Source organism: Nematolebias whitei, chromosome 11 (assembly GCF_014905685.2).
Source record: "Nematolebias whitei isolate Nwh7 chromosome 11, NemWhi1, whole genome shotgun sequence".
Classification (NCBI taxonomy): Eukaryota; Metazoa; Chordata; class Actinopteri; order Cyprinodontiformes; family Rivulidae; genus Nematolebias; species Nematolebias whitei.
The window spans coordinates 21,241,950-21,253,123 of record NC_056508.1 but is presented as its reverse complement, the minus strand read 5'-3'; the positions used below and the strand labels follow the sequence as shown (position 1 = coordinate 21,253,123).

General features: G+C 40.4%; 1 protein-coding gene across 1 annotated transcript in view; it reads right to left on the bottom strand.

The window, feature by feature from the left end:
* Nucleotides 1-10,437, bottom strand: part of col2a1a (collagen, type II, alpha 1a) — a gene marked incomplete in the record, with an annotated part of 21,649 nt that extends 11,212 nt beyond the window's left edge. Inside the window, 22 exon segments of the mRNA XM_037684747.1 lie at nucleotides 1,168-1,275; nucleotides 1,880-1,933; nucleotides 2,023-2,121; nucleotides 2,224-2,268; nucleotides 2,382-2,480; nucleotides 2,743-2,796; nucleotides 2,896-2,940; nucleotides 3,080-3,133; nucleotides 3,288-3,332; nucleotides 3,451-3,504; nucleotides 3,597-3,650; nucleotides 3,765-3,818; nucleotides 4,183-4,236; nucleotides 4,501-4,554; nucleotides 4,673-4,717; nucleotides 5,056-5,133; nucleotides 5,547-5,639; nucleotides 5,972-6,025; nucleotides 6,180-6,212; nucleotides 7,109-7,141; nucleotides 7,225-7,241; nucleotides 10,134-10,437. Coding sequence (XP_037540675.1) covers nucleotides 1,168-1,275; nucleotides 1,880-1,933; nucleotides 2,023-2,121; nucleotides 2,224-2,268; nucleotides 2,382-2,480; nucleotides 2,743-2,796; nucleotides 2,896-2,940; nucleotides 3,080-3,133; nucleotides 3,288-3,332; nucleotides 3,451-3,504; nucleotides 3,597-3,650; nucleotides 3,765-3,818; nucleotides 4,183-4,236; nucleotides 4,501-4,554; nucleotides 4,673-4,717; nucleotides 5,056-5,133; nucleotides 5,547-5,639; nucleotides 5,972-6,025; nucleotides 6,180-6,212; nucleotides 7,109-7,141; nucleotides 7,225-7,241; nucleotides 10,134-10,227 — 1,320 coding nt within the window.
* Between the last annotated feature and the right edge of the window lie 737 nt (nucleotides 10,438-11,174).

Genomic DNA, 11,174 nt, shown 5'->3' with positions numbered 1-11,174 from the left:
TGGTAGTCTCATTGAGTCACGAGAACTCATTTTCAAGAGAGACCTGTTTTGAGGAGCAGGTGGTGGGGGTTAAGGGCCTTGCTCAAGGGCCCAGAGTGGGGCAACTGAGGGTGGAGGCAGGTGTGGGTGTTTCACCTTTTCCACCCACAGTTTGATGTTGACGGTACCGGGAGTTGAATCTGCGACTTTCCGATCACAGGCCCATCTTCTAACCTCTGCGCCAAATAATAAGTTAATAACATTATTTATCTGAGGAGCAGACTGCTTTGAATTTAACTCCATCACAGACTCTCATCTTGAGCAAGCATTTAGGAGACAGTGGAAAGGAAAAACTCCCTCATGAGGAAGAAACCTTTAGCAGAACCAGACTCAGTACAAGTGATCATCTGCTTCGATTGGCTGGGTTTGAGAGGAACAGGAACGAGGAACAGATACACAATGGCAGGTCAAGAATCACATGTTAAGACATAAACAATAATAGTAATAGTAATAATAATAATAATAATAATAATAATAATAATAAAAACTATTCAATTTTAACAATTCATTTAAGGAAATTGGGCCAATTTGTCCTCCAGTAGTCTAAGCCTATAGCAGCATAACAAGCCAACCCCAACTATAGGATTTATCAAAAAGGAAAGTCTTAAAACTGGACAATGTGTCAGCCTCATGGACAGAAACCGGAAATTGGTTCCACAAGAGAGGAGCCTGATAACTGAAAGATCTTCCTCCCATTCTGCTTTTGGAAACTCTAGGGACCACAAGTAAGCCTGCAGTCTGAGAGTGAAGTGCTCTGTTAGGAAAATATGGAACGATAAGATCTCAATTATAAGATGGAACTAGGTTGTTGAGAGCTTTGTAGGTTAGAAGTAAGATTTTGAACTCAATTCTGGACTTGACAGGGAGCCAATGGAGATAAACTAAAACTGGAGAGATATGGTAATAAAATAAAAATAACAATAATGGAGGTACTGGAACCATCGAAAAAAATATCAGTTGGGGCAGGACTCACCTTCGCTCCTGCCAGACCATCCTGACCAGGGAAACCTCGGTTTCCTGGAGCGCCCTAAAAAAAGGAAACACAAATTTGATTAGATTGTGTGTGAGCTGATGTTGATTTGGTCAAAACTAAAAACTAAACATACAAGGTTCATCTTAGGTACTTACTCTTTCTCCTGGAGGTCCTAGTGGCCCAGCAGCTCCAGGTTCTCCTCTGGCGCCTCTCTTTCCTTCTTCTCCAGCAGGACCAGGGGGACCTTGAGGACCAGCAGGGCCCTGGAAACATCAGGCTTTTTCAGTATCTCTGCACAACACCAAGTGTCTCTTGGTGCATTTGGATTTAAGGTCTTTATTTTTAGGTTATAAAACAACTTTGTAAGGAGGCCCACCAGAGAATGTACTTTTATCGGAAGCTCTGTGGTTTTAATGTTGAAGAATGTTTCATTCATGTTTTATTGAGTCTCTTTTAACTTTCACCTTCATCTGTTGGTTTGGACTTTTGACTTGGAAGAACAGGAACAAACTCTCGGGGATTGTCAGGATGTGCAGCTAAACTGCTGTCATAGTCCTACAGAACCTCACTGACCTACACAAGGCGGGGTCAGTGAACAAGGCCAGGCTGATTCTGGCAGATCCTGTTCACCCACTCCATGGTGAGTTCAGGTTGCCTCCATCTGGACGCAGGTATCTGCTGCCCAGATGTTTGACGAACAGACTGAAAAACTCATTCATCCCTGTAGCAACAAATCTTCTCAACAAACAATGATGACTTCATGTATTATTTCAATTTCTCAAGGTCTTGTCTAATATGGATGTTTTGTACTGACTGTGAAACAAATTGCCCCTTGGGGAAAATAAATATTCTTGAACTTGAACTTACAAGCTCCCCTTTTGGTCCAGATTCTCCCTTCAATCCAGGCAGACCAGGATCTCCCTAAATTAAAACAGAAACAACAGTTTAATGTCAGAAAATAGGGAACTGCGAAAATTCATCTTGTTTCAGGTCTTCCTGAGCTGTCTTACAGACTGTCCTTTAGGCCCCAGAGTTCCAGTTGCTCCCTGAGGTCCAGGTGGTCCACGAGGGCCGGGGAATCCAGGAGCACCAGCAATACCAGGAGCACCCTTCGCAGAACAAGAAACAATAAAATATCAGAGTAAAGCAACATAGGACATCGTTTAAAAGAGCTAACTGATGAGTCTGAACACAGAAAGAGGTGGACTTACAGCAGATCCTTTGGCTCCAGGGATCCCGTCAGTACCTGGGTTACCCTGCACAGACCCAGATGAAGTATTTAATTATAGTGTAGCAGCCATAATTAGATACGGCTACAAATGGTCTTATTGAAAGGATAAATAAAAATCAGAGTTAAGTTTTGACAAACCCCTGCTCCGGCTGGTCCAGGAGATCCTGGTGTACCAGCTTCTCCGCGGGGACCCTGTTGTCCCTCAGCTCCACGGACACCAGTGGGACCAGCTTCTCCCTGGCAGGACACACGACGTACATCACATAGAAACAATAAAATATGACTGATCTACAACTTAACCAACAGGTGCAGTTTGCTCCATCATGTCACACAGACTGGTTCTCTAAAAGGTACCACTGAAACTGGGCAACTTCAGCAACAAGAACCAGATGTAAATAAAAGTAATAAAAACAGGATTTGAGGTTAACCTGATCCGCCCTTTGGCATTTGTTTTACTCCATCAGGTCAGATTTAGATGTTTGATGTGATCAGTACAAACCTTAGCTCCTGGGGATCCTGGGAAACCGGGTGCCCCAACAGGACCAACTGGGCCCTGCAGAAAGAGCACAAATCCTCAGTTTTCACTTCATACCTCATCATCATCTTCATACTGAGATAGCAATTTATTTTAAAATATATCAACCATACGTACAGGGGGACCAGCAGGACCAGGCAAGCCATCATTTCCACGAGCACCCTGAAATGAGTAACAACAGGACTCAGAACTTTGCATCAAAATTACATGAAAAAAAAAAAAACATCTGAATGAATCTAAACGTCTATGAACAGTAAACAAAATTCTGTTTTTTTGTCTAAAGTAGGAAATGGTTACTCACTGCAGATCCAGCAGCTCCAGGACGTCCCCTCTCACCAGGCAGACCACGTGGGCCCTATAAGACAAGACATGCAGGTGTTTTAGTCAAAGCTGCTCTAACCTAGCTAGTACACCTAAAAACACCTAAATAAGCTGAGTCTGGATTGAGATGCTGTTTGATACTTTTGTGCCGTTTTAATCCACAAAACTCAGATAAGCAGGACACTCACCATCGATCCAGGGGCACCGTTCTCTCCGGCAGCACCAGTCTCACCCTGATGAATGCATAGAAGAGAAAAATTTGATTTAAGCAGAAAATAATGTGAATATAACATGAAAAAGTGGATATTTGCTTTAAGAAAAGGTACATAAAATGTTGTCTGGTGGCTGTACCTTGGCTCCTGCAGCTCCCGTCTCTCCTTTAGCTCCATCCAGACCAGGATGACCCTACAACAAGTCACGACAGATCAGCATCGAAGCTGCAGCTTTGTAATTCTGACCCGTCTGTTTAAAACTCCAGGGATGGTTGTAACACTCACTCTGTGCCCTTTAATTCCAGGAAGTCCAGGAGTTCCAGGGAATCCACGAGCTCCCTGAAACGAACATACAGTTTTATGTTTTGTTCAACGTTTTGTGTCTTTCTGTAACTGCAGGGTAGTTGTACAATTAGAAACAGGAATAACTAAATAGTGAATAATCAGTTTCACCTGAGGCCCTGCAGGTCCACGCTCACCAGGTTTGCCAGGTTTGCCAGATTCACCCTAAAAAGTTAATTGAACAGAAAGTTTAATATTTGTAGCTGTTTATTATGATGCAGAAGAAATACATTTAGGATTTTGCAATATTAGGTAATTTAAGGTGAATGTTTAACCCTGATAGCACTGTTAGGAGACAGACAGCGCCCTCTGGTGGCACAAAGGGTTTTGGTGCACAAAGATTAATTGGGGGGGAATAAAAAAAGTTAGGCACTACAGTACACCAAAAACATATTTATTTTAAGATTGTACATGAAAACAAATAGATTTAGCTTGTTTTATATTTTACAGAAATGGCTTGAAAAGTGGCCTAATTTAGATTGTTGTGGTCAATGTTCCATTTAACTGTGAAAGTTTAGTGTCAGCTTACATCACTTCCTGGTTTTCCAGATGGTCCAGGTGGTCCACGAGGTCCCATTGGTCCCTGTCATAAAGCAAAGAACATATAAGCATGACATAATGTTGTCTGCGTGTCACAGAATAAAAACTTTAAAAGTTTATGTGCTGCAACGTGCGTTTCTGTCGTGAATGAGAAAAATCCATTTGTGGTCATGGAACTAAAACAAAGTCATTCTACAGTTTATATTTGTTTGTTTTTATTAAAGATGTTGTTGATGGACTTCACCAGATCTATCAGACTCAAACCAGTTACACACAGATGCATTCTGGGATTGATGTCGACACTTACAGCTGGACCAGACTCTCCAGCCTCTCCAGGGGAACCTTGGAAACCTTGTGGTCCCTATAGAAATGACAATATGTGAGTATTTCAACAATTCCTAATGCAAGTATGCATAAACTATTTGATGGCAATACTAAAAATCACAAGATTCATTCCTGATTAATATGAAATAACTTACAGGAGATCCAGAAGGTCCAGGGGGACCACGGGGGCCCATGGGGCCCTGCAAAAGCACAAGACAACATGTGTCAATCCTGCACAGATTATTGTTAAACAGCTTTTAGCTGGGAAAAAAAACACAGTTAGAAAAATACATGTTTTACATGTTTTAGAGTTTTAAACAACAAAAAAAGCAAGAGCATCACACATAACATATGATAAAGCAATTTTTTTTATTTTTGTCATTCAAAGGCATGAAATAAAAATGATGATAAAGAAAAATCATTGAGCCACATGGTGGCAGCCTCCATCCTCACAGAAGTTTGTGGCAGAAAATTTGTCTTCATTGTTAAAAAAAAAAAAGTGAACTTAAACCTAAAGAGATCCGACTGGACGTCTTACCATGGGTCCCTGCATCACTCCCATCTGAGCTCCTCCAGCCTTCTCGTCAAAGCCTCCAGCCATCTGGGCAGCAAAGTTCTGTCAACACAAAGAAACAGCAAAATTAATGAACAGACTCGGAGTCAGTTAATAAGGTTTATCTGCTACATGAGGCACAGCGACTGGTTGAAACTGCTGTTCTCACCACAGTTTAATGTGTTTTTACAAAGACCTGCAGCTCTGTGTGGCCGCCCACTGTGTCTGTTCTGATTAAATGCACTTAAAAATGTCTATATATTACATTTTTTGTTGCTGAATCAAGTTAAATGCAAACAATATGAACAAAAGATAAATATAAACCCTGTGATATTAAATGTGGAGTAGGTATTTTCCATTGTCTCAGTCCAGCTGCACACTCTGTCACTCTCTGAACATTTTAACCCTGTGATCTGGGTGTTACACTGTCTTGTTCTAAGTCTTTAGGAAAATGTCATCTGTGTCCTTTAACTTACACCTCCCAGCCCTGGTGGTCCAGGTGGGCCAGCGGGGCCAGGGTTTCCAGGTGTGCCGGGTTCACCGTCTCTCCCTCGAGGTCCAGGATTTCCCTGATTAAAAATTTAAAAAGATGAAAAAAGATGTCATGTAAATTAATATAACTTCAGGTAATGTTCTGCTGAGCACGACTTTATAATAACCATCAAAAACTTTGTGTTAACTCCATATTTCAGAATAGTCAGTAAACGACTGTTCTGCTCTGATGCTGTGACTATCTCATGAGTCTGGATGAAACCGCACGGTTTAATGAACATTATTATCTTAATATCTTCATTTATCCCAACAGAACACTGTCAGATTTTAGACTTTTAGCATTAACAGATAATAATGTTAAATATTTTATTCCATTAATAAAACTTTAACCATCTGTTTTTTTTTTTACCTTATCACCCTTAGCGCCAGCTTCTCCACGTGGTCCTTGCTCACCTGGGGGACCCTGAAAAAAAAGGTAATTATTACCTTATCTTACTTTTATTTAAGGTACACTTCATGCACTTTAAATACTTCTATCAACTTTACTGAGTTTGGAAAGTATTTGTATATATTTTTCTGGTTTTAATAATGAGAATAAAACAGGAAGTAATAATTACCATTGGGCCAGCTGGTCCTCTTGGTCCTACAACCTGCAGAGAGATACAACAAAAAGCTTCTGTCAGGTTCCTGAGCTCAATTAACAAATGCCTTTTTATCACCATCTTTCACTCAGAGTCCATTTTTTGGTTCTTTCTGACCCAGAAAATCTTCCAGCTTAGCAAGAGGTAGATCCGCTCAATTAAATCTGACAACAATTTCATCCGACAAGACGTTTTTTTTTTCTTCTAAAATCCATCACCTCCTGTTGACCTGTGGTCCAGCTGGCCTGTTTTCACCTCACATGCACTTACAGCAACCTCGCTGAGAAGATCTAAGAGGATTTGATTGGGTTCATTATGTCCCTGGAATGTTGACCCTTTTTTTTCTTATTTAACAGAAACTCGGAGACATTCTGTGATTCTGCGAGTTCGTGTTTTATCAGTGAGTCGTGGCCATGTTTCATAAAGTGGTTTTAAAAATTAAAAACAGAAACGATGAAAAATACAATTCATTTAAGAAAAAAACCCGAAAGATGTGAACTTGGTGGGCATGATTAATATTGTTGAACATTTAAATACTGGGATTCACAACAAACAAACATAAGAAAGAACATTTATTTTTTGGATTTTATTTTATTTTTTTAACTTACTGTATTTTTCAGAATATAAGGCGTACTTAAAATCCTTTAATTTTCTCAAAAGTCGACAGTGAGCCTTATAATCAGGTGCACCTTATGTATTAATTCTGGTTGTGCTTACTGACCTCAAACCAATTTTATGTGGTAATTGTCAATGGGTTGAATAAAGTTTGACTTATCTGACTGTTTGTTTGTTTTGTTTTTTTGCTTAATGCGCCTTATAGGCTGAAAAATACGGTAGTTTATAGCCTCATAGTGGTGTTTCAGTTAAAGCATCCCTAATATGTATTGATTAAGGACCAAACTTACATCTGCAATCTCTCCTGGTTCTCCTTTCTGGCCCTGGTTGATAAAAGAAAACAGATTAGATAAGTCGTCTCACGTTATATTTACTCTTGTAATAAACTCTTGGTTTTCTGACTCACCTTAACACCGACTGTCTCTGATGTTGCAGAGAGAGAGAATAAAAGAAAAGCTTAATTAAAAGTCAGATTTTTGGTGAAATGTTTCAAACACGTGACCGATTTCAAATCTAGTGTGATGTTCTTGGGCAAAACCCCGAGGACGCTGCAGAGACCAAACAGCACTCACCAACCCAAAGACAACGAGCCCATCCAGACGACATTAATGATGCAAGGCAGGAAGCAGAAGCAGGCACGAGCACAAAGTTTATTAAAACCATTAATGTAAAGTGTTAAGTCCTACTCATGTCCCATGAACGTCACTGAGATGAGTTTACAAAATGCACTTTTATAGTTATACATTTAAAAAAATGAGAAGAAATGTGTAAAAATAACTCTTTTGACTAAAATGAACCGTAGCCAAATGTCACCAATTGTGTTTCAAATTACTGTGACCCTCTTTTTTTTTTTAAACCACATATTTCTTTAAGAAAGGATGATTAAGTAATTGTTAACAATAAGACATCAAAGTGATGCTGAAACAAATTATGAAAAACTAAAACTTGATCGTGTTCCTCTCCATCATACATAATAAACCTACAAATGCTTGAGGAAACTGTAGATTTAAATAAAACATCATAAAAGATGGGTTTAATCTATGAATTGTGACTCAGTTCATAGTTCATCTCAGCTTCGTGTTAAAGTGAAGAAGCTCTTCTTCAGGTGGAGAGTAGATGGAAACATCTCAGGATCCAGATCTTTCATTGGGATTGTTAGAATCCTGACCATGTTGCTCATCTTGCCTCCATAAATAACACGTATGGGCCAACCAGGGAACCATTCATGGAGGTGAAACAGTGACAAACCATCAGGCTACAACTGGAGCAGCCACATCTGTTATCAGTGTCTTCACTTGGCCTGATCGGACACAATGTTCGACTCCAGAAATGGTCCCCGGGTCAAAAGTCCTAGCCGGGATGGAAATGAAGGCAAGCGAAAAGAGTAATTTATTTATAGGTGTGTGAATAAATAAATTACAACCGATGGGGGCAGTGGCATCAGCAGGGCAGACGGGGCAGCATTCTCCGAATGGGATGATAGGGTTGGTGCACTCTTTCATGTCCTCGCAGATTATCTCATCACACAGAACCGCTCCGCTGTCACACACACAGACACGGCAGGGCTCTGGCTTCCACACATCCTTATCATTATACTGCTGGGCATCCTGGATGCAGCCACCTGCCTCCTCTGAAGAGACCAGCAGGGGGTGGAAGGACAGGGAGGGGGGACAGCAGTGATGAGCGAGTACATTTGGTTGTTGGAGAAGGAATTAGACACAGAAAAGTGGAGATTTGTTTAAAAAAAAGAGAATATTTTGTTGAATTCACACCAAGAAGGTAAGGATTAGGGGTATGGTATAGATCAAAGGGTGAAATGAGGAAGTGGGAGGGGCAACATGAGTGAAGGAGGAGGGGTTAGTAGGTCCAGGGGAGGGGCGTAGAAGCAGAAATAAGTCATTTTGTATAAATCTGAAGTGAAAATCTGAAGTACTCTGCATAAAAAGGCAAAAATATTATTGCATAAATTAATACAATTATATGTTTGTTTTTTACAAATATAGACAACTTTTCCTCTTTTGATGCTAATGAAAATTTTACTTAAAAATCCACATTTACATCATTACCTGTGAAGCACATCTTCAGTTCAGAGTATAAAATTCAAGGGACATAACAAAAAGTGTTACAAGCTTTTTATAAAATTAATTTCTTCTCTGCATAAAAACCCGTGTGAACACAATCCACAGTTACCAGCTGTATCTGAAGACTGAGGCATTTCACAGCGCTGGCTGAGTGCACTCAAACTGCAGACGGGCCATGCAGCTCACATGAATGAACCTCTCTTATAGGGATACTGAGCCCAATTGACAAGCCGGTGCCGTAAATAAACAAAGGGTCCTTCTAATAGCTCTCCATTTGGGTCACGTCGCTGTGTTAAATCCAAGTGCAAACACTTTGGAGATGTAAGAAAGGGTGATTTGTTTAATGATGGGAACTGTGGTGCCACAAATTACATATATGCTTCTTTTTTTTACCTCATACATGGTATATAAGTCTAGTAGAATCGCTAGAAACTAATCCTTTTTACTGAAATATGTTGTCTAAACCTTTGGAACAGCACTATGCTGAAAGTTAGGAAATGAAAGATCTGTGATTGAAAGCAGTAAAACTAATATCTATCATCAGCTGACCCCCTGCTGTGCACCTTCCTGCTACCCTTTGAGCCTTGTAGCCTGGGGTTAAACACCGTCTAACCCTCATCACTATTTGTCATAAAAATTCTAGAGTTGCACCAGCCAAACTGTCCAAGCAAGGAAACTTATAAAAACCTTACACAAACAGTTTTAAACACTTGTCAACCATGTCCAACAGGTGTCTCAATAGGCTCTGGTGATAACAAACCTGGTTCTTCATCATACTGGTTCCCAACCCTGGTCCTTGAGGAACACCATCCTGCATGCTTAAGTTGTTTCCCTGCTCCAACACACCTGATTCAATGAGTTAATTACTTCCTCATGTTCTGCAGAAGTCTGCTAACCATCCATTTATTCAAATCAGGTGTGCTGGAGCAGAGAAACAACTAAAACATGCAGGATGGTGTTCCTCAAGGATCAGGGTTGGGAACCTTTGCAAGTCTGTCACATACAGATGTGCATTTACAGCCTGATCTATCCTACATTGGCAAGGTATTTATTCTGAGCACTCTGTGAATGACACATGAAACAACCAACCACAGCAGAACTGCGTTCATTCATTTGGCATTAAGCTTAGCCCCTTTATAAACCTCCAGTGAAACCATGTGAAGGTACAAGTCGTCAAAGATTTTCAAAGACAAACATTGAAAGAGACAAATTTTTCAAAACGCTGTGAACTTACGGTCGTCCTCCTCCTGACATCTGACCACAGATAGTAAAACTACTTGGGATGCTACAAGTAGCAGAACAGTTCTTGAGTCCACAAAGCTGAACATGTCTAAATATTAGACATGCAGGAGCTTGGGTGAGGAATGAAGGGATGCTGATGGAGACCAGGCGCTCAGTCAGGTGCTGTGTTTGAGGTATGCGTTCCCAGAGACTTATAGCACCATGCAGTCAAACCCTCCAAACACTAAGTGGAATCCAACGTGGGGCCCCAGCTGGTACTCTGCACCCAGCTCGACAGGGCAAGCACTGTGGTTTTTATGTCCACTGAGCCTTGTATGGATCTTCGTATATTCCTAAAATGCTAGTCCTTCCCCCAGACCCCCTGTGAGGCTGAAACCTGAACCTTCACTCCCTCCCCTCTTAATCTAGCTTGCTCATGAGGATGCTTAAAAAACTTATTTCTCTTCTGACCTGGCCAGGAGCTGCACCTTTACTTTCACATGAAACGACAGCAGAACGCGGGTCATACTCTGACTCGACTAAAGCCTTCTTGAACAAAAAGATAAGAAAGTTTTGTTCAGATTAGCTCTACGTTGTTGTGCAACTTAAATGTTGGTCAAATAAGCAATTATTGTGGCTTTATGACATTTAGGACATGAGAAGAAACTGTTTTATGCCAATGTTGGCAGCTATATAGAAAGACATCACTGGCTTGGCAAGATTTAAGTTTATGGATTACGATTAATCTCCAAACTTTAGACAACAAGAATCTCGTCAGTTTGGAAAAAATATGTTTAAGAAGAACTCATGAGGTTTAGTTAAACTGTGGCCTGAGTTAAAGTTCAGCATGTCAGCCTCATGTTTTTGTCCTACTGTCACCAAAATGTAGATATGGGTCTACAATCAATCTGTAATATATATTTTATTCAGTTCATATGTAGCAATCCTCTGTTTTTTATATTTTTCTTTCAAGCAGTCAGACTTTCTAATAAACATCTGAAGTATTCTTGACCTGCATGTATTCAGGTTTTCTAAAGGATTTCTTTAGGTGTTT